Source organism: Andrena cerasifolii, chromosome 15 (assembly GCF_050908995.1).
Source record: "Andrena cerasifolii isolate SP2316 chromosome 15, iyAndCera1_principal, whole genome shotgun sequence".
Classification (NCBI taxonomy): domain Eukaryota; kingdom Metazoa; phylum Arthropoda; class Insecta; order Hymenoptera; family Andrenidae; genus Andrena; species Andrena cerasifolii.
The window spans coordinates 1,783,885-1,810,590 of NC_135132.1; the positions used below are offsets into that span (position 1 = coordinate 1,783,885).

At 44.0% G+C, this 26,706-nt stretch overlaps 2 protein-coding genes across 4 annotated transcripts in view; one reads left to right on the forward strand and one right to left on the reverse strand.

Annotated features, from left to right (window-relative positions):
- The window catches only part of LOC143377172 (uncharacterized), a 202,541-nt gene that overhangs the window by 108,774 nt on the left and 67,061 nt on the right, over positions 1–26,706 (reverse strand). For 2 of the 3 annotated variants that reach the window (XM_076828199.1, XM_076828198.1), the window contains exon 2: positions 2,069–2,372. The exons of the other annotated variant lie outside the window; for it this stretch is intronic. In XM_076828199.1, coding sequence (XP_076684314.1) covers positions 2,069–2,372 — 304 coding nt within the window. The remainder of the gene's footprint in view (positions 1–2,068; positions 2,373–26,706) is intronic. 3 annotated transcript variants of the gene reach the window in all.
- LOC143377054 (uncharacterized) lies at positions 7,839–8,789 on the forward strand. The gene is made up of 2 exons (XM_076827966.1): positions 7,839–8,183; positions 8,273–8,789. The coding sequence occupies exons 1-2, from the start codon at positions 7,891–7,893 to the stop codon at positions 8,787–8,789; spliced, it is 810 nt and encodes a 269-aa protein (XP_076684081.1). The 5' UTR covers positions 7,839–7,890.

Below are 26,706 nucleotides of genomic sequence, written 5' to 3' on the forward strand. Positions count from 1 at the left end.
GCATCTCTCATTAAATTTTCAACCAAATCGTTGGAGCGGTTTTCCAGATTTTATGTTCACCATAAAACGGTGCACCGGGTACATGCCTTTACGATTTTACTCACAACTTTTATGTACACAGAGATATTTAGACTTTTCTTTTTTTGTGTTAAAGCTCATAGAATAACGATTAAAACTAGAAAAAGCGTTCTCTCTACAGTTATTTATCACTTTACAATTTGCGTGTGAAAAAAGGCCTGTTTTACGGCTATCGAGGGTAACCTATCCCCCCAACTCCACAACCCCTGCCAATAAGTTTGGAACCAAACGCAAAGATACGAAACTAACGAGAAATACCAATATTTTGTATTGGTAATGTTAAATTGGTCTATTTTAAAGTAAAAACACAAAAAATAATTAAGAATTTCGTTTATTATGTAATTATTATGTAATAAAATATATAGAAGAAACAAAATGTTGCTTGGTAATAAGTATGGATTCGACCGAAGTTCTGGTAAAAAGTATGGAACATTATAAATTTGCAAAGAGATTAACAATAATTTTTTCAGTATTTATATTATCTAGTATTTTCTAACATTTGTATGTACATGCATATTAGTTAGTTACTTCAAGTCAGTGTATCATGAGACAGTAATCGAGCAAGTCGCATGAAAAAACATGCCGCCACGCAAACATTTATTTAACGATTTAAAGTTATCCATTATTGAAAGATGGCAATACTCAGCGAAAAATAGCTGATATTTTGAATTGTAGCCGATGTGCAGTAAGTAAAATAAATAGAAAATTTAACGAGATGGACAGTGTGGTGAATCGCAAAAGAGGCGGACGTCCGCGGTCAACGCACAATGTTCGATGGGTATAGGGAAATGGACAAAAATTAATAACTTCTCTCTGGAGTAAAATTTTTGAAACTAAATTTCATATTTTTTTAGAAAAGGACTTTTTTATACATCTTTGATGTTACAAGTTTTTAATTTTTTTTTAATGCATGTACGATAAGTGCGGCTAATAAGACCCAGCACGTAACATTACTTTTATTACATGCGAAATGTAATTCGAAGATGTTTCCGCGTCGTTGATATAACATTTACTGGTTGTAAATTCAACAACTGTTTCCCTCTCAACTTTCATTGCACGAATTGTAATAATTACGTCGTTTTTCTGGATTTATGTTGGGAGTCCTCATCATCCAATTACTGTACAACTACAAAGAAAAAGTATGGGAACAGATGGATGTGTAGACTAAACGTCTTATCGCTTATGGGAACGTACAAGTAGACCCTACGCTACACGGCGGGCACAGCACGGGTCTGAGCGGCGAACATCTTAATAATGATTTCGAATTGTTTTTGTTTCGGGCAAATTCGGGCAGTTGAAATTGACATTAAGGGGGAATAATTTTTCCTCATTTTTCGGCGCAAGATGCATTCCGATATCTTTTATAGTTCAAAAGTTATACGATAAAGGCCCCAAATTCTTCAACCCAGGCCACTAAAGTGTCAGCGTGGCCTAATAACGCAGCTGGACCATGGCATAGATAAATATTTCCACGTGGACCGGGATCGCTGCGATCGCACTCTTAAAATGTCTACCGTTTTCTTCCCCGTCTGCTACGTCAAATTTAATATCCTCTGGCGAAAGCCAAAAACACCCTGGGGTTTTTACTGGCAGATTTACTAAAAAGCCGTACACTTTCATCATCAGCTTATAGATGGCGGAAGTAACGGCGCACGGTTTTAGCGGAATCGCGTCCGTGAGGCGCTGTTACCGTTTTATCTGTTCGCGCGAGTGCGGGTTGCAAGATTAAATGATGACCCTGTATATAGAAACATGTAGGCGGGTCGCAGATACTTGTTCGGTATCGGCATCCCTTTATTTCGGGACACCATATATAAGCTACCTCAGACATTCTCCATAATTTGAAGTATTTTCCTTTCATTTTAAAAAATCTGAAAATCTCTATTTTTCTGTTACAATCAGTTTTTGTATTCTACATACAACTTTACATGATTTCTTAGTATTCTGAAATCGATGTATTTAAGAAAGGTAAAATAAAAATAGTAAAAACCTTGGTCCGGGATCTTCTTCAATAAGGACAGCAATATTGTGATCCTCACTGTCATCTAATCTAGGTGTAGGTTCAATACAAGTGGTACATTTTGGATCATAATCAAGGTGATGGTCGTCGTGATTGTCCGTATCTTTTACTGGGGTGTAAAGCGTCACTGTATGATGAATTGTTTTGGTTTCGTAAAATGTCAGCCCTTGATTCAAATCGACCCATGGTGGAGCATCCTCTGCATCAGTCCAAAAGAAGTCTTGCAAATGAACTCGTCGTCCTGGCAGATGCTCTATCACAATGATTTCATCCTCTAAAACCAAAAATGTTTATTCGTTTACAAATCATCAAATTTAGTTGATAAACAGTGGAAATGTAGTACATCATAAAATTTTACTTATAATAATTTATATAATTAAAATATGAAGAATATTTAACTTATTTATTACTTTGATAGTGGAATTAAGTAGACGAAATCGAATTACTGTAAAGGAAACCAATGTATTGTATATCATGATAGCAATGTAAATTTACAAGTATACAAGCTTAAAAATCATTTATCCAGACGATAGTCTTTGTACAATGTACATCAGGGAAGGACGGAAATCCCGTACGCCCGTACCTCAATTAGTGGTGAGGGAACGCCACGCATGCGCGCGATGGTGGGAAACGCAACGGTGCCACTGTCAAGCCAAGCCAAGTAAAGTCAAGTGACGCCACGCCACGCTGCCAAGCTTTGAATTCGTACATTACTTTTGTAGACGCTACACGATACGTTTGTGTTTTGTGCCGATTTTTCGAGTTATATAGTGATTTATTAAAGTTTCAATATGAACAAAGAATCAGGTAAGTGGTTAGAAATGTGATAGTTCCCAATGCCTCCACACTCACTCTCACCGCAGCACCTCTTGGGTTGTGATACAGCGACGCTGATCGATGAGCGATCAACCAATGAACGACGACCGATACGCCAATCAGCGTGCCACATCAACGCTCTAGGAGAATCGACAAGACACGCGAACGGAAGTCAGCCATTTTCGGCACTCTTTGTTTTTTCGTCAAGCGTAACGGTCGTGCTCACGCAGCTCTTGAAATCATCAAAGTATTTTTGTATCTCTCAATTTCAAGTGTCTCAAAATCGCAGTTCTCAATCTCACGGTTTTATTCATCTTACAATCGCTCAAGTGTCCGCTGACACGCCTGCAATTAGTACAATTGTGGGGACGCCACGTGCTAGCGCCTACGCAGCTACATTGCTCTCACTCACTCGTTGCAGTTAACCGATCATAAATATTATCATTGTGCAGCTTCAGCAGTGTCATTCTCATTTTGTGTTTCAATAAATTGACGTGGTTTGTCACCGAAACCGCATTGTGTTAAGGGGGTAGACACGTCACGTGACCTGGCCGATTTGGCAGGTCGGTATTACAGCAGGTTTTTTCTGCACTGAAATAGTAATACCCATAGATACGCCGCTGCCTGGTGAACGCGAGAGGGCGCTGTTTGCCATTTCCGTATTCTATTCTGAATAAAGAAATTCTCAACTGTTGCGTTGTACTTTTAAAAATTTAAACGGAAAGTCGGCTGGTACTGCAAACGTAGAAAATTCATTGTACATTTTAATTACTCGAAATGTGCTTATGCTACAATATCCTACGTTAGCAATAATGAATTATAAGTGAAAAGGGAAAGTAGATGAGGGGATGTCCCCAGAAAATGAAGTTTGTTAGGTTAGACATTTTTTTATTAGCACCGAAACATAACATGAAATACACTTATTACACGTCCTGAAAGCAGTTATGGACAAACATTATATATAAAATTGTGTTGGATGTTGAATTGGACTAGTGAAAATGCGCAGGCTGGATGCGCGTGATTATTATATGGTCGGCTCCTCGAAGTGGCAGAAAATATAACCTATGTATATGCTATATGACAACAAATGTTTAGTGGCCATTTCGTTCTTTTACGAAACATTTGTGAACTTTTTATCATCCTTCCAAAACATTATTATTACGCCGCAAGAGCATCTTTAGGAAATCGAGTATAGCAATTAGGTTATATTTTCTGTCACTTCGAGGACAGAAAATCCGTTCATGAAATCTGCTACTGAGAATGCGCAGCCTGGATGCGCGTGATTATTATGTAGTCGGCTCTTCGAAGTGACAGAAAATATAACCTACATGCTATACCCGATTTCCTAAAGATACTGTTGCGGCGTAATAATAATGTTTGGGAAGGATGCTAAAAAGTTTACAAATGTAGCGTGAAAGAACGAAATAGCCACTGCACATTTGTTTTCATATAGCATATACGTAGGTTATATTTTCTGCCACTTCGAGGAGTCGACCACATAATAATCACGCTCATCTTCAGTCTGCGTATTTTCAGTAGTCCGATCGGCGTCATGGAAGGGGTACCTCCTCCACCCTGCATTTGTGGTAGTGGCAACGATATTCCTGAGCCCAGTGTACATATGTACACCCTGGTTTGATCTGTAAAAATAAATAAATTTAATAATAATTACTTTTTGTGTTTATACCACTTGAATGTAAAAACTGATACTTACACTTCCTGAAGAATCCATTATTATTGTTTCCTATTTCTCATAAAAATTTTCTTGGAATGGCACTGACCCCTTTCGATTACAGTTGCCATAGAACCTGTGATAAAAAGTTAGAACGAGTTGTAAACGATCTGAATGCAATAAAACTGTAAATGTATGTATATTATTTACTTATCTTTATGCTTGCGGAGGAGACTGCCTTCCTTTCCTCGCTTCATAGAGCATGATTTTCACCTTTAATACTTATATAACATTCCTTTTTTCATTATAAATTAACATTTTAAGATTTTAAGATTTTAAGGTTTATAACCAGGCATACGAACCCTAACCCGTACCCGGTTCGGTACTCACAGGGGAGATCCCGAACTCGAAAATTCAAAAACTTTGTGGATATGTGGGCAATGTCCTCCTGATTACAACGCAATTTTTTTGCTGCCCAAAATCGTAATAAGGGGGTGAAATTAACCCCTGAAGATTCGGCTATTGTTCGATTGTATTTTCTTACTCGCAATCTGTAAGAGATAAAAAAGAAATTTGAAGACAAAACTTACTTTTTTTAATTAGATCTATCAAATGGTGAGTTTTATCAATTGTTTAAACAATTAGAAAAAAGTTGTAAACAAAAATATTAATAATGTTTTTAAAAATTCGTTGTTTCACGTGAAATCTGAACTGGATGTTTAAATAATTATGAAACACAATGTTTATGGGGTTTATTACTTTTTAATTTGTTAAAGATGGTTCACTTCTTTTAATGTTCCTGTCCATATAACCGTTGGCTATTAACAAATAATATAAAAAAAAGTACTCAAAAATATTGGCAAACTCAATATCGGTTACAAAAGCACGACCCGCACGTCCGAACGCTATGGCGTTTAGTACAAGACAGTCTTCTGGTCGTCGTCCCGATGCTCCTCTCGAAGGGGCCGACCTTCTATCTTCAGCTACGAGCACCAGCAGGCTATGCACGGGCCTATACCCGGTGCTCGCAACACTGCTCTCCCCTCTGGAAGAGCGGACGTCCCGGCCGCATTGAATCCTCTTCGGAATCTTCATACCCCTGTCTGAAGCAGTGGTCGTGCAGCCCCGTGGCGTCTTTAGACATCCGCCTCGGCATTTGCCTTCTCGCTCAGAGGAAAACCACGGAAAAACTCTGAGCAAGGCGTGGGTATAACGCGACTTCTCGATCTGTCACGACGAAACGCTCCAACTTTTGATACCACGACGTCGCTGGAACCCTGCAGCTCTTGGTCCCACGACGAAATCCACGGGGAGCTCCGGGCGCGTTCCTCTTCCGTGTGTCCCACGACGAAATCTACAGAGAGCTCCGGGTCCAGCAGCCAGGTACGGGTACCGCGGGGCTTGAAATTCTCCCGCAACGAAACGCCCCTGGTCCTTGTCCCGCGACGTCCCTGAAACTCAACTCTGGAATGTCCCACGTGGACTCCAACGCTCCGACGCTGCATCCTCCATCATGCAGCCTCCGGAACCCCGTGCAGACTCCAGCGCTGCCTCGTCTGCAGGCAGCCTCCTCCAAAAGGACGTCCGACGACGTCACCACTGCTTTGGCGTCGTTCCCTCCTCCTCGTCGAATCCTTGGTCGCGATCGACCCTCTCCTCCAGGGACTCGTCCTCGAGGTCTGTGAAGTTGGCACCCCCAAATTCGAATTTTTAAAAAAACTCGACGGCATTCGTTTGTCCATCGTTTGCCCACGTTTGCCCAACAAAATTTTTCGTTTGCCCACCCTTCAAAAAAAAAGTAATGGACAAAAAAAAATTTCATCAGCACCCCCCTGAAAATTTTTTCATGATTTGACAGTGGGAAATGATTGTCCACCGTTACCTCACGTTTGCCCACCCAAAATTTTGTTTGAACTCCCTTAAAAAAAATAACTTAAAAACGAACAAATTAAAAAATTCCGCGTTAAAGTTCGATTTTTTTCGAAAATATTATCAAAATCGTTTGTTCCTACCGTACATGTTGAAGGTGTTTGATGGTATGTTATCCAAAATTATGCACACACTTCTTTTCGTCACTATATACGAACGACACTTCAATTTCTGGCTCTCATGGAATACTTCACACTTTTTACACATCTGCAGCATGTGCAGAATAACATCAAAGTCTATCAATGCTTTTCTATGCATTTTTCACTAATCGCCAATATAACGAGGATGTCATACACAACAAGGTAAAAAGAAGCCAGCAGATTTTCGAAACACACGTGCTTTGCAGAAGTGCAACGAAGGAACCATCCTATACTTTCACAAAAACTCGTGCTCCGTCCTTTTAATGCCAATGTACCCGTTGCTTCGAGATAGACAGCAGACACCGCGTGTTTCGGTTCGAAAGGGTCCGAAGAGAGGAGAAACAGAAAGTCTCCTCCACAAGGCCCACCTTCTCTCGCACGGCATACGTCGATGCGTGCTTTTGTTTTGAAATTCGAGTGCGTGTTTATACTGGTGGGCCTTGTGGAGGAGACATGGCTGTGAAGAAGGCCTCTTCAAAACAGTGGCCGTTTGGGAGGGATGCAGGACAGATTGGTTAGGTTACGACCAATCGGAATTCATGCCCACCTTTGCTGGCACGGAATACGTCAACGCGTGCTTTTGTTTTGAAATTCGAGCGCGTGCTTATACTCGGGAGATAAGGGATCTGTCTTTAATTTGAAGGAAGGACGAAGCAGGCGGGACTACGCGCAGTCAGCGAGTTACCCCCTTTCTTTCTGTGCCACTCCGCGAGGCGTATTTAAAATTAATCAGGCTGATCGGCCAGAGCACTTCGCCAGGGTCGCGGTTTATGACCGTATTGTCCCGCTAGTCGGCGGTAGAGAACTGTTTCCTACAGTTTTGGACAATTTATGACATAATTGGTTACGCCTCGTAGCAGACGTGAACTCGAGGTATCGGAAAACGGAAACAGGAATGGTATGCCTTTTCTCCTTTATAGCAACTCGAAGACTTTCTGTTTCTCCTCTCTTCGGACCCTTTCGAACCGAAACACGTGGTGTCTGCTGTCTATCTCGAAGCAACGGGTACATTGGCAGTAAAAGTACGGAGCACGGGCTTTTGTGAAAGTGTAGGAGGGTTCGTTCGTTGCACTTCTGCAAAGCACGTGTGTTTCGAAAATGTGCTGGCTTCTTCTTACCTAAAGCCTCTTGTCCTGGTGAGAGTTAACTCATAATGGAACGAGAGAAACTACTTGGGGGTAGAGGAAGTTGCTTGAAAAAAATCCTATCAGTCAGCTAGCAATCTCGTCCTAGAAATGTTCTCCGCTCAAGAATATTACGCGATGTTCTGGGTGTACGCCCGGAACAACGGGGACGCAAGTGCTACCGTGCGAGCGTTTGCACGGGAATACCCGCACATCCAAACCCCCAGCGAGGGTACAATTCGGCGTTTGGCGTCAAGATTATACTCGACGGGGTCGATGATGCCGCGAGGCAGTAACGTGGGTAGACCCAGAGCCGCGCGGAACCTTGCAGTAGAAGAGAACGTGTTGGACGCAATAAACGAAGATCCGACCGTCAGCGTGCGCGACTTGAGCCGCCGCCTAGAGTAAGTCACAGTACAAGATAATTGCAGCAATTATTAATTGAGGAAAACGAATGTTATCTAATAATGGATGTTTCTGCATTTTCTTCTAGTGCCAGCAGAATGACGGTACACCGAACTCTGAGGGAAAACATGTTGCATCCGTACAGCTATGTACGGGTGCAACATTTGCACCCCGGGGATGGCGACCAGCGGGTTGAGTATTCAGTGTGGCTGTTGGGAGAAGTGCAGCGGAATCCGTCGTTCTGCAAATACATATTGTGGACGGACGAAGCACTCTTCAATAGGGAAGGGTGCTTCAATTCCCACAATCGGCATTTGTGGAGCGACGAGAATCCTCTAGCGCTTCGGACACGCGCAGCACAAGTCCGTTGGTCGATTAATGTATGGGCCGGCATTTGTGGTGATTACATCGTTGGGCCGTACATGCTGCCAGACAGGATGGACGGCCCAGCGTATAAAGTGTTTTTAGAGCATGTTCTGCCGGATCTCATGAACCATATTCCAAATGAGACCCGACGGAACATGTTCTATCAGCAAGACGGGGCTGGATCTCACTACGCCACAATTGCTCGCGACTACCTAAATCAAACCTTCCAGGACAGGTAGATCGGCCTCGGCGGTCCTGTTGCGTGGCCCCCACGGTCACCGGATATGACCCCGCTGGATTTTTTCTTCTGGAGCTACCTGAAGGTAATTTCATTATTGCTGTTACTTTTTCTTATAAGTATTCTTTTTTCACTTACGTTTTGTATTTGTTGTACAACAATCATTTCAGGATGAGGTGTACCGTCAGCCAGTGGATACACTGGAAGACATAGTTGTACGAATTCACGCTGCAGTAGCAAATATTATGCCACAAATATTGCAGGCCGTCCAAAGGCAGGTGATTGTACGCGCTGAGGCGTGCATAGACGCTGAGGGTGGCCACATAGAGCAACTGCTCAATTAACAGTATTTTTATAACGTAGGAACAACATGTTCCATGAAAAATAAATTAAGTGATCAGTGTTAGTAGCCGTGCAGTGAAGTGAATAATCGGTACATTAACCCGGACGCACTTGACGTTGCGACCCTTACTTTTGGGTGGTGTCGTATACCTGCGATCAGCTGAGCATTGGGCGCTACCCTACCATAAATCTTTTCGTCCACCGATGACCAGGATCGGTACAGTGACCCAGTGACACAGGTTTCCGAAAAGGAAGGAAAGGAAGGAAAGGAATGTCCGGAAGGGTGAGTTTTATTTAATTTATTGGTGATTATTAGGAGTAGAAATAAATTCTGTTCGATTTTAGGGTTCAATAACAGTTTGATTTAAAAAATATGAAAACAACTCAATCATCGAAATAATTTCTATTATTGGTAATTATCTTTTGCCATTTTTCTGGTAGCTTACGAATATCACTGCGATAGAAATTCGGTTGCTCTACAGGGTGTCCCACTAAGGAGTGGACAGCGCGATATCTCTTAAAGTATTGTCGATAAAAATATAAAAAAAATAGGGAATTGCATGGTTCGAGGGGGCCCATTTATTAGCGCGAACGAATTTTGTTTCCGATTATTATTTTAAAAGATACGATGGTCAAGTTCGGTTTTTCAAATGGAACTATTTTTTTTTTTGAAGACCTGAGTTGATAGTGCGTTCCAAGACAAATTCAATAAGCTTTAATGTATACACTTTATTTCCACTGGTTTTTAAGATATTGCGCTTGCAAATTTACTGATTTTCACTGCAAGAAACCCCTCTGGAATGGCAAAAACCGGGGGCGGTCTTACTGGCCCCACGGGTGGCACTGCCTGTTGAAATGGATACTTACCTGCCAAAGGTCTACGCCAGAAATGGCAGGCCCAAAGGCTGGACAATTCTTTTCCGTCAGAAATGGTAGGTATTTAGGTAGGTACATCTGCGGTGTCGAGAAGCGCATCGTTACTTTTATTTCGCACTTGCTTCTACGCTCGGATGGCCGGTTCTTTTGGGAGGGATGTAAGTTGGATTTGTTAGGTTAGGAGGAGTGAAAGTGGCTAGACTAAATTTCAACCATGGGGAGCAGATTGTATCAGAACCAATCGGATTTGCATCCCTCACAAACGGCTGCTCTCTTGAAGAGGCCCGATGAGGAATACGATTTACTTTAATTATAGTACATGTGTGTTTTGTAATAAAGTGTTTCTATCGTCTCCTGAATTCAATAACTGGCATCCAGACATCTACGCTCCTACAATCCACCGGCAATACTCCTCGTGGAGAGGCACAGGAAGAAAGGGGGTATAAACACGAGCTTCGATATCAAAACAAAAGCATGCGTTGACGTATTCCGTGCGAGATAAGGTGGGCATTGCGGAGGAGGTATTGCTGTGAAAAAGGCCTCTTCAAGAGAGCAGCCGTTTGTGAGGAATGCAAATCCGATTGGTTCTGATACAATCTGCTCCCTATGGTTGAAAATTAGTCCAGCAACTTTCACTCCTCCTAACCTAACCAATCCAACTTACATCCCTCCCAAAAGAACCGGCCATTCGAGCGTAGATGCCAGTGCGAAATAAAAGTAACGGTGCGCTTCTCGATACCACAGATGTACCTACCTAAATAGCATTTCTGACGGAAAAGAATTGTCCAGTTTTTGGGCCTGCGAACCCTGTCGTAGAGCTTTGGCAGGTAGGTATCAGTTTCAACAGGCAATGCCACCCGTGGCGCCAGTAAGACCGTCCCCGGTCCTTGCTATTTCAGATGGTTTTCTTCCAGTGACAATCAGTAATTTTGCAAGCGCAATATCTTAAAAACCAGTGGAAATAAAGTGTATACATTAAAGCTTATTCAATTTGTCTTGGAATGCACTATCAACTTAGGTGTTCAAAAAGAAAATAGTTCCATTTGAAAAACCAAACTTGACCATCGTATCTTTTAAAATAATAATAAAAAAAATGTGTGCCAAACATTTGAGTTAAGTAGTTCCTCACTTTCAGACATGAAATAGAGCGATCGGCGCCGATTTGGTGGCAGTAACTGGCGAAGTTGGCCTAACAAATTGTGGCTTAAAAAACGCAGATATGTTGCTCCGGTTAGGGAGGGCAAATAAACAGGGCCAATAATGTGGTCACCCATAATTCTTGCCCACACATTGACGGAAAAACGTCCCTGGTTGAATCGCTGAATGATTGCATGGGGATTGGCATAGGCCCACATCCGCGTATTCTGCCAGTTCTGCAGAGCCGCACTTGAGAAACTACTTTCGTCTGTGAAAAGGACTCTTTCTAGGAACCGGTCATTACGTTCCAGTTTTCGCAGCATCCAACGGCAGTATATACGCCGAGCTGCATAATCGCTTGGTCGGAGTGCTTGACCCCTTTGTATTTTAAATGGTCGCAGACCTTCTTCGGGAATTATGCGTCCCACCGTCACGTGCAAACTAATAACGCGACGAGCAATGACCCGGAGACCCATTAGTGGGAATGCACGCGCTAATGCGATCACGCGTTCTTCCGTTCTCCAGGGTACGCGAGGTCTACCTGGTCTCGGGTGGTTGTTCACTCCCACATTGAGCTACGGATAGCTCCGAAAAACGATGATCGAGACGTTGATATTCCCGTCGGTACGGGACTCGTATTTCCCGGCCATTGTCCACCAACCATTGCCGATATACAGGGTGTCCCAGAATTGAGAGACATACCGGAACATGCAATATCCTGATGCAAAAAGACATCGAAAAGTCCTTAACCGTTTTGGCATCTGGGGTTTCGTTTTCGAGATATTAAGATAAAAGCCCGACGAATCACAGCGCGAGCCTTCCGCCGGAGCTCCCGCGCTAGCGTGGCCGCGCGCCGGGCCGCGCTGCGACTACGAATAAGCAAGGCGGCATGCATGGAAGGAAATTGCGCAGAATGACAATTGAAAGAGACGTAACAAAAAATCTAACCTTTTGCCATGGTTTGTTTGCCATTTAAAGTGAATAATGGATAAAGGATAAATGGATGAACATCATGTGTAACGTAAAAAGACGAATACACAGTTGTTTTTTTTTTTAGAAGAATCGAAAATAATAATTATTCGGAGTTGGAGGATAAGGAACACGTAAATTTCCTTTCTTAATACCGTACAAACGAAAAGGTACGCAACAGGGAACGAACAAAAAATGATCGTAGTTGGTTATTATGATAAAAATCCGTAGTTCAATAACGGCCAACACTGTTGTTGATAATGAATAAGTCCGTTTAAAAACTGCAAAGAAAAATTTGTGCGTTAAATTTAAAAAATAATAGTTGCCAATAATGTAACTAAAACTCACCCTTTCGGAAATTCACCTACAGCTTGAAAACCTGAGTCACTAGGTCACTGAACCGATCCTGGTCATCGACAGACGCGCCGACTGCACAGCTGATCTCAGGTACACGATACCATCCAAAGTTAAGGGTCGCAACGTCAAGTGCGTCCGAGTTAATGTACCGAATATTCACTTCACTGCACGCCTACTAACACTGATCACTTAATTTATTTTTCATGGAACGTGTTGTTCTTACGTTATAAAAATTTGTGGAAATGAATGAGAACTTGGCGTTCGGAGCCGTGGGTATTCCTGCGCAAATTCTCACACTGCAGCGCTTGCGTCCCCGTTGTTCGGGGGGTACACTCAGAACCTCGAGTAATACTCTTGAGCAGAGAACATTTCTGCGACGCGATTGCTTGCCGACTGACAAGATTTTTTTCCCAAGCGACTTCTTGTACCCCCAAATAGTTTATCTCGTTCCATTATGAGTTGACCCCCACCAGCCCAAGAGGCATCAGGTAAAAAGAAGCCAGCACATTTTCGAAACACACGTGCTTCGCAGAAGTGCAACGAACGGACTATCGTGCACTTTTACAAAAGTCCGCGTTCCGTTCTTTTACTGCCAATGTAGCCATTGCTTCGAGGTAGGCAGCAAACACCACGCGTTTCGGTTCGAAAGGGTCCGAAGAGAAGAGAAACAGACAGTATTCGAGTTGCTATAAAGAAGAAAATCCTGTTTCCTGTTTCCCTTTTCCGATACCCTGAGTTCACGTCTCTTACAAACTGGAATCAGCTAAGCCATAAATTACCCAAAACTGTAGGAAACCGTTGTCTACCGTCGACTAGTGGAACAATACGGTCAGAAACCGCGACCCTAGCGAAATGCTCTGGTCGATCAGCCTGATTAATTTTTGGCAACTACCAATTAAAAAGTATTATTCAACATCAATGCGGCTCGCGAAGAGACACAGGAAGAAAGAAAGCATATAGTTTGCTGAATGCGCGTAGTCCCGCCTGCTTCGTCCTACCTTCAAATTAAAGACGGATCCCTTAACTTTGGATGGTGTCGCGTACCTGAAATCAGCTGTGCAGTCGGCGCGTCTGTCGATGACCAGGATCGGTTCAGTGACCTAGTGACTCAGGTTTTCAAGCTGTAGGTGAATTTCCGAAAGGGGGAGTTTTAGTTACATTATTGGCAACTATTATTTTTTAAATTTAACGCACAAATTTTTCTTCGCAGTTTTTAAACGGACTTATTCATTATCAACAAACCATGGCAAAAGGTTAGATTTTTTGTTACGTCTTTTTTAATTGTCATTCTACGCAATTTCCTTCCATGCATGCCGCCTTGCTTATTCGTAGTCGCAGCGCGGCCCGGCGCGCGGCCACGCTAGCGCGGGAGCTTCAGCGGAAGGCTCGCGCTCTGATTGGTCGGGCTTTTTTCTTAATATCTCGAAAACGAAACCCCAGATCCCAAAACCGTTAAGGACTTTTCGATGTCTTTTTGCATCAGGATATTGCATGTTCCGGGATGTCCCTCATTTCTGGGACACCCCGTATTTCCCTGGCTAATGTGTGGTCCCTATTTGCTTCGTCAATGGCACGAAGCATTTGGCGTACATTTTCTCCACCGTTGCGACTCTGCCTCTTAATCGTCACTCCATGGCACTCCGGGAACACTTCTAATCACTAAATAGTAACTATTAACTAATAAATGTTAACTATACTAATCACTAAATTACACTATAATACACTAATAAATGTTCCGTGTGTGTCCAATACACACAGCCACCACACGCGATGTGATGCTAAACCCGGTGTTCCAGCGATGATGACGAACGGTGTTCGCGATGTTCGCTCCTAGGTGTTTAAGAGGAGACGAAAATCCAACTGGTTGCATTTCCTTGGTATACGAGGGACCTTGAGGTTTGGAAATTCGTCTGTGGAGGGGGAAGCCCCCTCCCTCTTGAAAAACTAAACAAAGAAAATGCAATCATCTGGTTCCCAAAAACTAACAGGCAATTTGATCGGCCTGTTCGTCTCGTCCAGGGTGGCGGTTTATGACCGTATTGTTCTGCGAGTACGCGCTGGGGAACGGTGCGCTCGGAACCCAGGTCATCACGTGCAATCCACGGAGCAATATAAGGATTAACTCAGGCCGAAGAATGTCTAATAATGGTCAATTAAGCTGAGCGATACGGCGTCGTTGCGATTTCGAATCGGTACATATATATATATGTGTGTGCAGTATATATTGCACGTGACTCAATTTTTTGCGGCAGTATTGTTATATCACTTCGTCTGATTTGACTCTAAATGTGGGATCTCTCTAGCAGTGTGCCGGTGTAATGGAGAAGCATGCACCTGTTTCTCCTACGCGTCTGACGCGCGTCTGCCTCAGCAGCAGCTTAGGCTACTCTAGACGCAAATGCATTACGATGAGTGTCTGTTAAAGGCATCCGCCGGTAAAAAAAACGAGAAATTTTTGTTTGCATATTTTCATTTAAAAAAATCTAAAAAAATGTTCAGTTAAAATTTTGGATCGAAATTCCTAACGGTACAGATTTTATAGGCAATTCAGGGGAGTCACCAGTGTGACGGCCTTTAAATAGGTGTTGTTTGAAGATGGATTGTGAAACAGGTATAATAGACTGAAATGTGATTTTTCTTTTAAATTATAATACATTTATTGACCTAAAAACAGAATAAATTTTCTTTTTAATCGAAAAAACGCATGGAAAATAGGGCACTCATGGACAAATCTCCGTCACTATAGACGAACGCACTCGGCGTAAAACTTCAAGTACGTTTTTGCGAAACAATTTTTCACGCACTTTCGCCACGGTAAAAATGCAATTCTTGACCGAATCTAAAAATTCAAACGGGATTCTACTCGTAATTACACTGGCCTTCACGCTACCCTCTATTGCGATTTTTCATACACTACATTTTTTCACGAAACATTTTTTTTGCGAAAAAACCGATGTTTCGGGGCTCCTATTGTTTAAACATTTGGCAATCATCGCCTAGTTGTTTCTTAACACTTCCTGACGGTAGCGCGATAACGACACATGTGTAATTAAGGAATAGCCTTGGTTTTTTTTTATTTTGGATGGTCCTGTCTAAAGTTATCGTGGCGCCAGTGCAGGCCTGTTTTTTTACAACGATGCAGCACGCAATGCATATGAGAGGCAGGGGTGCGCAAAAATGAAATAAAAAAATTGTTTTATAATCTGCATTTGTAGCAGAATAAAATGCAAAAAGTTTTAGACCCATGCATTGAATACTTTTTTCTAGAAAAAATCATAAAAGTCACCTATGTTTTCGCGCGATTTGACCGGCAGATGCCCTTAAAGGCGGAATCTCCTAGCCTACGTCTGCGTATATGTAATAGGTGGAAAGTTACCGCCGTTTCAAAGGAATGCATGTCCAATTGGTCAGAGTATTGCATGCTGTGCGACAGTGCAAAGGGAGTAGAATTGTAAATCCCAGAGAGAGGAAAGAAAGTGGGCTTTGACAGGTGCCTGCATTTCCGTGTGATTCCTGCGAACGCCCAGCGTACATTATAGTACACGACGGAATGCATTATATGACGCCGAGAGCGACCAAATCGAGTCATTAATAAGAGAGATACGTTATTTTTCAGGTTCAGAGAATTGATTTCAGGGCGTCAGCGCCGAGCGGAGGGAAAAACCAAGCGGGTGACGTCACCGCCGCCATCGTGGGCCGCCGGTCGGTCACGTACGCCGCCCGGGAAGCAGGCAAAGCAACAGGAGTGGGGAGCGCCCCACCGCACGCACTGAGGACAGGAGTGGGGAAACCCAGCTTGAACATGGCGCCGAGCGGGACGCTCAAAGTGGAAGGGGCAAAGGGGCGAACCAAGGCAGCAACCGCGATCCCGGTGTCGACAAAGGCGACCGCCGTTGGTACCACGACGGCAAAGAGGAAGGCGAGTACCACGCCCGTGAAGATCACGGGCCAAGTGCAGGAGGAGAAGAGGATGCAGAAGACCGCAGAAGCAGCAGCAGCACCACCACCAGCGAAGGAGAGGACGGCAGCGGAGTCAGGACCACCACCACCACCAGCGAAGGAGGGAAGGACGGCAGGAGAAGGACCACCACCAACACCAACGAAGGGGAGGACCACCGCCTCCACCAATGAGGCGGCCAGCGAGATCGAAGACAGGATCTTTGCGTACTGCATGGATCCTGTTAAAAAGATCACAAAGGAGCAGGCAATTGTAATCTTACGCTGCTTCAAGGAGATGAGGGGTTTGGCGGAGAAGACCCTGCTCAGGAGCAGCTTCCTGGAGGGGAGACTGGAGCAGGCGAACGCTCAGGCAAGGAAGTCGGAGGTGGCCTTGAGCGGCGCCGTCCAGAAGTCCCTTCAGGCGACGAGATGCCTTGAAAGGGTGGCGAAGAGAGTGGAGACTCCAGCCACCTTGTCCTATGCACACAGGGTGAAAATGGACACGGCGAAGGTTTCGCCGTCGGCAGTCCGGCCGCCCAGGAACGTCGTCATGATTTTCCCGGACGGAGAAGAGGGGAAAATTAGGACGAGCGAGGAGGCACGCGAAGCTGTCTTCACCCTGGTGAACTCTCGGAAGAGGGGGATGCAAGTGAGGACGGTTAAGCCAATCCACGCCAATGGTATTGCCGTGGAAACGACAACGCCCGGAGGCGCTGAAGGAGCTTTTGGATAATCCAAAGCTCAAGGACGCTGGACTGCAGACCAGGACACCAACGGTGAAAAACCCGAGGATGATAATTTTCGACGTCCCAAGGGAGATGTCGGAAAAGGACATCCTCGGGTGCATGCGTAAAGAGAACGCGAAAGTAATGGAAGGCGAGACTGATGAGACTTTTTCTTTATGTTTCACGACAGGAAGAAAAGACAGCGACGAGACCAACTGGGTGGCCGAAGTTTCACCGAAGCTGCGAGGGAGGCTGCTCGAGGCGATCAAAGTTTTCCTCGGGTGGAACGCGTGCAAGGTGTGCGATTTTCTCGCAGTTAGCCGGTGCTTCAAGTGCCACGGATTCGGACACATCGCCAAGCACTGCCGTCACAAGGAAGAGGTCTGCAGCCACTGCACAGGGGAAGGGCACGGGGCGGAGACGTGCCCCAAGAAGACACAGTCCGCGGTCTGCGTGAACTGCAGGCGTTTCGGACTCAAGGGGGACCATGCTGCATCCAGCAAGGAGTGCCCCACGTCCAGGAAGGCCCTCGAGAAGACAGTGATCAGGACGGTTTACCACTGCTAAGGACGACTATACGGCTGGACGAGGAATCAAGATCCTGCAGCACAACATGCAGCAATCCAGATTAGTGCCACACGAGGTCCGGTCTGAGATGGAGAAATTAGACGCTAACATCATGCTGATGCAGGAGCCGTACAGCATTAATGGACACATACCAGGATTCGACAACGGTGCAAGGGTGATATCGCGCGGTAACGTGGGACAACCGCCATGGACGGCGATCTGCGTCCGCAACCGAGGATTCACCGTGCTGGAAATCTCGGATCTGTGCACGACGCACTGCGTCTGTGTCCAGCACACTCGGGGATCATCGAACATTGACGTCACGCTCATGAGCTGGGAAGCGATACCGCTGGCGAGTACCTGGAAGGTGCACGAGACGGTCCTCCAGCGACCACAGAAGCATCGAAACCAGACTGAACTTTAATAACGGTGGCACTAAAAGGCCGTTCCAGAAACCACGGTATAACACCAGGAATGCCAAATGGGACAAGTTCCAACGAGTCCTAATACACGAGAAGCACTCTCTCTCTCTCTCTCTCTCTCTCTGAGGTTCAAATTCTTTGCGCCGAGGACGTTGAGAGTGTGGCCGCACACTTCGAACGAGTATTGACCAGCGCCTGTGACGCTGCAATACCATTAAAGAAATGGCATAACCGGTCCAAACCGTGGTGGACGGGCGAACTTACAGAACTAAAGAGAGCGTCCCATCGTGCGCGGCGGAAATTTCAGATGACCAGGGACCCAACTACAAGGGAAATCTACAAAGAAGAATGGAAGACACTCAGGAGAGTCTACAAGAAGAAGGTGGCAAATGTGAAGAATAGCACGTGACGCCTGTTTGTGACCACAAAGGGGAACAAGGAGCCGTGGAGCGTCGCAACCAAAGCAGCCCTAGGGAAGCTACGAAGCGAGGAGGCCGTTTGATCTTTGGTGCTTGCAGACGGAGAACAGACGGAGTCTTGGAGGTCCACCGCCGAGGCGCTGCTGAGGGTCCTCGTCCCAGATGACGAGGCGCGCCAGGAAACGCCAGAGCAAAAGTGGATCCGCCGCGAGATCACTGTTCAACCGGACACAGAAGCCGCGCTACCGTTCCTGGAGGAGGAACTTTGTGGTTTTGTTGGAACAGGGTTTTTCCAAGTCGCGTGCCTTCCATCTACGCATACCGTTTCCCTTGGCAGTATTCCTAAAACGATAGAGAATAACACCTTTTCTCGTGAAGGCGGTGGGTCATTCCACGCGAAGTCGGACAGTTTTCGGAGTGATATTTCGGATTTTGGTGCAACTTGGATATGTTGTAGTCTTTAGGGGTATATAAACATATCTCGAAGGATTTTTCGAAATGTCAAAAATGGTGGATTTTACAGCTCTTTAAAATATAGTGTTTACTATTTTTCAAAAATTATAACTGTTGAACTAATAAACTGATAAAAATGACCTTCTGGGTGCTTACAGTGCAGATATAAGAGTACCTAATAAAAATTATTTCACTTAATAAAAACGAATATTTGACCATTTATTTAGTAATTGTTCTAAACAAATGCAATTTTATACTTGAAGACACCTTTTTAAAAATTTGGAAAAAAAATAGGAGGATAAAGCCCTGTTTTTCTTCTTTATGGACATGTTTTGAAAAACGTGGATGTTTTAAAATTGGCCAAAGGAAAATTAATTGAATGTAACGCTGCGTCAAATCACACCGGCTCGACTGGTCGCTTGGGCCGTGCGGTACTCGCAGCGGCCAAGCGGCTATACCTGCCACTTTTATATAGGGTATTAATGACGACCGCTGCAAGGTTTAATACCGTTAATAGTTACTGGAAACTCACTCTCTGTCCTAGTGAACAGAACAGTCAACACGACAAGACCGCGTAGTCAAACTGTCCAAGCAGTCACTGTGAAATTGTGTAGATTTTGTGTATTGTATCTACGTATAGTGTATATTGTGCGAGCTTGCGAAAAAATGGAGCAACACCAGCAGCAGCAGCCTGGCCTTCCCACCTCGCCAGTGAGGAAAAATTCTTCAGGGAAGGTAACTTAATTTTTATACATTAATTGTTTTAATCGTCTCACGAATATACAGGGTGTCCCACTAAGGAGTGGACAGCGCGATATCTCTTAAAGTATTGTCGATAAAAATATAAAAAAAATAGGGAATTGCATGGTTCGAGGGGGCCCATTTATTAGCGCGAACGAATTTTGTTTTCGATTATTATTTTAAAAGATACGATGGTCAAGTTCGGTTTTTCAAATGGAACTATTTTTTTTGAAGACCTGAGTTCATAGTGCGTTCCAAGACAAATTGAATAAGCTTTAATGTATACACTTTATTTGCACTGGTTTTTAAGATATTGCGCTTGCAAATTTACTGATTTTCACTGCAAGAAACCCCTCTGGAATGGCAAAAACCGGGGGCGGTCTTACTGGCGCCACGGGTGGCACTGCCTGTTGAAATGGATACTTACCTGCCAAAGGTCTACGCCAGAAATGGCAGGCCCAAAGGCTGGACAATTCTTTTCCGTCAGAAATGCTACTTAGGTAGGTACATCTGCGGTATCGAGAAGCGCATCGTTACTTTTATTTCGCACTTGCTTCTACGCTCGGATGGCCGGTTCTTTTGGGAGGGATGCAAGTTGGATTGGTTAGGTTAGGAGGAGTGAAAGTTGCTAGACTAAATTTCAACTATAGGGAGCAGATTGTATCAGAACCAATCCAACTTGCATCCCTCCCAAAAGAACCGGCCATCCGAGCGTAGAAGCAAGTGCGAAATAAAAGTAACGATGCGCTTCTCGATACCGCAGATGTACCTACCTAAGTAGCATTTCTGACGGAAAAGAATTGTCCAGCCTTTGGGCCTGCCATTTCTGGCGTAGACCTTTGGCAGGTAAGTATCCATTTCAACAGGCAGTGCCACCCGTAGCGCCAGTAAGACCGCCCTCGGTTTTTGCCATTCCAGAGGGGTTTCTTGCAGTGAAAATCAGTAAATTTGCAAGCGCAATATCTTAAAAACCAGTGGAAATAAAGTGTATACATTAAAGCTTATTCAATTTGTCTTGGAACGCACTATCAACTCAGGTCTTCAAAAAAATTAGTTCCATTTGAAAAACCGAACTTGACCATCGTATCTTTTAAAATAATAATCGAAAACAAAATTCGTTCGCGCTAATAAATGGGCCCCCTCGAACCATGCAATTCCCTATTTTTTTTATATTTTTATCTCCAATACTTTAAGAGATATCGCGCTGTCCACTCCTTAGTGGGACACCCTGTATACAGTAAACTGGGGAACATTGGCAGATTTATGTAACATTTTGTTGTATAATATAAAAATTAACATTTTTACATTTGCTTCAAGTATCTTATTATAACATTCCATCTGTTGTAATTGTACTTCGAGTGTAAAAATGCATACAATTTTTGTCCTTTTCCTGCTTTAATACATGATAATTAACTGCCAGTGGTACCCCGTATTGCCTCATATTATAGTGTTCCGGAAAATGTAAAATATTACGTACACATATCGTAATTTCAATCTATCTCAGTTTCTTACGTTGTAAATTTGGTTTTTATAGCATGTTCGTTCTGGACAGAGAAATATCCTTATCAACATTCATAAGGAAATGATGAAGAAGAATCCCCCCACCAAATACCCAGAGATTATCGCGGCGCTGTCCAAGCAAACCGGTATCGGCCTGTCTACGGTGAGGAAAACCCTTGCTGAATACAAAGATACCGGCAATGTGACTTCTCCGAACAAAAAACGCCGAAAATTGAGCGCCATCCAAAAACTATGCGAAGGGGAGAAAGACTGAATTCGGTACAAAGTGCATGAATTTTGGTTTAGGCGGGAAATCCCGAATTTAAATAAAATTCCTTTGGCGGTGAACACAGACCCTGCCCTTGGCATGTATACAAAAAGTACTTTACATAAAATCCTGTAGGATTTAGAGTTTTCATTTTCGAAAACACACAGAAATAGCGGCCTCATTGAAAAGGAATACACAGTGCGTTGGCGACAAATATATTTGCAAAAAATAGCGCAATACAGGGCAGAAGGTCGCCACATATATTATTTGGACGAAACGTGGGTCAACGCAGGCGATTGCCAAAATAAAAAATGGATTGACAAAACTGTGCGTTCAAGCAGGGACGCGCAGGAATGTGGATTATCGGCAGGCATACCTCCACCCACCGGTAAAGGTAAACGCCTGATTTTCGTGCATATTGGGTCCGTTGACGGGTTTGTGTCTGGTGGTCTCCTATGTTTCCAATAAAAAAAAACACAGCAGACTATCATGACGAAATGAATGGTGATACATTTTTGGAATGGTTCGAAGGCATTCTGCCATCGTTAAAAGAGAATTCCGTTATTGTTATGGATAATGCGTCATACCATTCGGTAGAAGCCGAGCGTTGCCCAACAATGAACTGGACCAAGCAACTGATTATACAATGGCTTATTTCAAAGCAGCAGGCTATACCGCCATTTGCCGGTAAGGTCACGTTGATTGATATGGTTAAGCAAATCAAACGCCAGTTCGACAAATATGTCATAGACGAGCACGCAAAAGCAAACGGAAAAATAGTTCTACGACTACCTCCCTATCATTGTGAACTAAATCCCATTGAGTTGGCTGAACGATGTTAATAAGCTATCTTTGCTACATGCTTTGGAAAGTGGACAAAACCTGAGCATTAGTTTTTGCTCGTGGGATCTGTACGAGTATCCTCTCTTACAGAGCACGACCAAGCATTCGTGGGCTGTGAAGGCAGCTGCACAGTTGGAGAAGCCGCGATACATTATCTTTGCTCTACAGACTGCTCGAAAGAATGTGATGACCGAAGATGTTACCCGGTTCGACCACTGCAAATTGACCAATGTAAAACTTTTTCTCAATTCGGAATTTTACCCGTACGATGATATGAACTTGGACTTTGACAAGCATAGGCATGCCATCTTGATTAACATGTATACATATTTTCGTAAATCGTATTATGGATATAGTTGCAACGAGGCATTATTTACCGTGGCCCAATTTTTGCAATTTGGTCCCCTTGTGGTGATTGATTGCTCGCGACAAAATGAGTCGATCAAGAATAGCACCGTGGACGTGCGCATAGAATTCGACTGTAAAGAGAATGTGTCTGCAAATACTACAGCCTACTGTCTCATTATGCATGATCGTGTGGTTGAATACAATCCGCTGACAAACGTTGTGCGCAAAATCAATTAAATTGTTGCGCTATTTGCCCGCCCTCTTATGTGCCAAATTCGTACAAAAGTTCATCGTGAAAATCGAGATGCTTTACGAGAAAGACCACATTCTCCTGTCTATCTTGGAAGCGAGCGGACCTCTAAATTGTATCGATAATGGGCATACCAACATTTGTTGATCTGTAAGGGTTCATCGTTGATGGAAGATTTGTTGTCAAGGAAGTGACTGTCCTACGAAAGGGAACAATTCTCTCGCACTATATTTTTGGGAGTTCGATGCCGCAATATCTTCTTGCGAAATCTGACGAATCAAGCATCCGATGGTTGGTAGCAAAACATCATAGACTACGGTGGGAAGATGGAGACGTTCTGTACAGTATGGCTAAACAGCTAATTACGAAAGCTGTTGCCGGTGCGATCGATGGAGAAGATGATGCATCCCATATCGTATACGTTAAAGGGTTGCAGAAACGCGTCTGGCTTGCAGATTTCCTCGACAAAAATACGAGAGCGGACGTGATCATTGAGTCACTGGACATTGAATACGAGGATATCAAATCTCTAAATAAACTAAATGTAGTTAATACTCTACGATGTGATAGACCCGCAAAGCACTGTGCTGTAAAAATGTGTTTAAAATATTCAACTGGTGGTCTAAACGCCAGAGGGAAATTCATAAATAAAATATAATCAATTTTTAATGCATATACAAATGTTTTTTCTTCACTCTCCCCAACCTCCTACATGTAATGTACGCTAGATTAAGACGATGGTTACAATTATGTAGAAGTGGTTCAATATACATTCGATAGAGTGGTACGATTGACGTTCAATACATGTTCAATGTGGTACGATTGATGTGCAATACGAGATCAAAGTGGTTCGATACACGTTCGATACACGTTCAAAGTGGTATGATGCACATTCGATACACGTTCAGAGTGGTATGATACACATTCGATACACGTTCGGAGTGGTATGATACACGTTCAATATATGATCAAAGTGGTTCGATATACGTTTGATATAAGTTGAAAGTGGCATGATCTAGTCGAATGATGTGTATAAAGAAGGGGGGAGAAGAATTCGAAGATGATAAGCGCATTGAAGAAGGGAATGGTCAACGAAGAAGAAGGTGAAGAACGCCAGCATCTTATTTTGCAAACCTACGCACTTCTCGGTTTCATGATAAGGGTTCCATGGGTGAGCCTGGAGATGTTGCGAGTCCAGTTGACTTCAAAACGTTAACATATCAAGTGTTCTGAAAAAAAAAACGCCGAAATGGGTATACAACATGTGGCGTCATCACCCGATGTGTCACCGTGACAAGACATTCCTTAGGTATGTACATAACAATATTTTGACATTTTTATCGTGTTTTACCGTTGAAATCGAGTTCGATCCCGCGGCCGTAAATATTATATCGATGTTTGTTGGTTCTAGGACTCGCCAACCCCAGCACCTCCCTTGCCACAACGTTGGCCATCGCCATCGCCGCAGCCGCAGCCACCGTCGCCGCCGCCGTCACCGCCACCTCATGTATGTAATACTTTACATTGTTTTGTGTGTTTAATGTTTATTATGTTTGATGTGGTAATGTTATATCGATGTTTGCGTCTGTGTTCTAGGATATTGCATTGAATATTATGCGGGCATGGCTGGCGCAGTTGTTGGCGGAGGACGCTCAGGAAGCTGCACTATTAGAGGTGCGGATGCGGCGCTTGAGGGCGGTGATTGGCCCCATGATGGCCGCGCAGGTACGGCGGCTGCAGGTCCCATACCCGCAGCTGGGACCTCGGCGACGGCCACGGCCTCCTACACCACCATCGCCGTCCACACGCCATCATCGGAATCGACGTCGTCAGCGCCGCCGTCCCCGTCACCCTCGCCGATGGCATCATCGGGGTCGGCACCATCACCACCGTCGGCCCCGTTGCCTCCGACTCCGACGATGGAGTCGTCGTCGTCGTTGCCAACATCGTTGTCACAGTCTCCGCCCCTGTCGCCCCCGCGACGATTCGAGGACTACTCCTCACCATCGTCGGAGTCGGAGGCGACGACTCCCTAAATGTATATATTCTATTTTTCTTTTATTTTCTATTTTTCATTTATTTTCTTTTATTTTATATATATTTTTTTCTTTTATTTTATATATTTCATCTTTTATTTTGTATATTTATATTCTTTTCTATTTCTTCTTTTACATTTTTTTATATTGTATTGTATTATTTTATATTCCTTTTTTTATATTCTTTTAATTTTAAAATATATTTCACCAACATATATATTATTTCTTCATTTATTTGTCCGTCTTCCTCCTTCTTGTCTCCTTGCCACATAATTCTATAATTCGATGTTTCAAAGTATTATATTTCGTTCGCGCCTTCTTTGCGCCGTGAAAATGGCGTTATCCCGTACGGCCGCTCCAGGGGACTCAAATTACACACGTTATCGCGCGATACGCTGCGATATTCGAAATACTGTTGGCTTTAGAATGCTTGCTGCATATTTGTTTAAAAAAATATGTCTGTTTGCTACATAATGGTTCGCTAGATCGTTGATTAACAATTATTATTATTTCTCTGCGTTGGGGGGGGGGATGTCTGTTTGCAGCAGATTGGTTCGCTAGATCGGTGCGGGGGAGAAGGACAAATTTCCGGGAGCGGATCGAGTCTGTAAAAGATTTTCGAGACTCATTCCCCCCTCTGAAAAAAGTTCCGGCGGTGGGCCAGGTCTGGAGAGGTCTCCGCGGCGGCTCGGCCAGGACTGATCCCCTCCACGATTACGGCTTCCCCCACTCCGCGGCTCGTGCGCGCGCAACCAATCTCCCACTCCCCGCTTCCTCCGCGCCCACACTTCCCCCCGCTCCCGCGCTCCCCTCAGAGGGCCAGCGTTTGAATCCCCTTAGTCTTACTACTTATATCCCTAAAGACTACTACATATACAAATTTCACCAAAATTTCAAATGTTACTCGGAAAAGTGTCCGATTTCACGTGGCATGACCCTCCTAGAAAGTCTAGAATACTGTAGAGTTAGAATTGATAATAATATAATTGAAATGGTACAGCATTCCATGCGACACACAGGACCACATTTCTAATAAATGATAACCCGAAGGAATACAAATATTGCTAACGAAACATTTTGTCTTTTTACACATTCAGACAATACGACGCAGAAAGGATAGAACGGCAATCCAAATCATTATCATATTTTTAACGTTATATCTCTTAACATTCCACGAGGGGCTGCAGGGTAGTATTTGGTTTTATGGAACGTTGTAAAATAACGGCGAAACGAAGAGTCCGAGAAACACGTGTCGTTTGCCTTTCGCGAAGTAAACCCTACTTAACCGCGCCGGTGTTGGAGATCCGTCTGGTTCTCATCAAAGAGCACGCTTTCCAGCACATCACCCTGTCTCTTTAGATAACTTTTCGAAAGCGTGGGAATGACCTCGACATTCGTTACCCTCACACAAAGCGAGTCGATGGGGGCGCGTGTGACGTCTCACTATTTCTCGCGCGGTCATAATTAGAATCTTCCCCACAAATTACTCCAAATCTTCGCCAAAATCCCTCGAATTCAAATCTTACCCCTTTTTCCCAACCATCGGGCCATCTAGAAGTTGTACCTTAGCGGTCCCCATCTCGAGATGGTGAAGTACGAAATCCCCTTCCTCTCTTCGCCCTAGGAGGCACGATCTCCTCCCTGGCATTTAAATCTAGACAAGTCCCTCTTCCCAAAAACCCCCTCTAAACTCGAGACCACGTCTCACCCCCTCTCTACGACCAAC

Coding starts and splice junctions, on each gene's coding strand:
- LOC143377054 (XM_076827966.1), top strand. CDS start 7,891: ATGTTCTCCGCTCAAGAATATTACGCGATGTTCTGGGTGTACGCCCGG. Junction 8,184..8,272: donor GACTTGAGCCGCCGCCTAGA/GTAAGTCACAGT, acceptor ATTTTCTTCTAG/TGCCAGCAGAATGACGGTAC.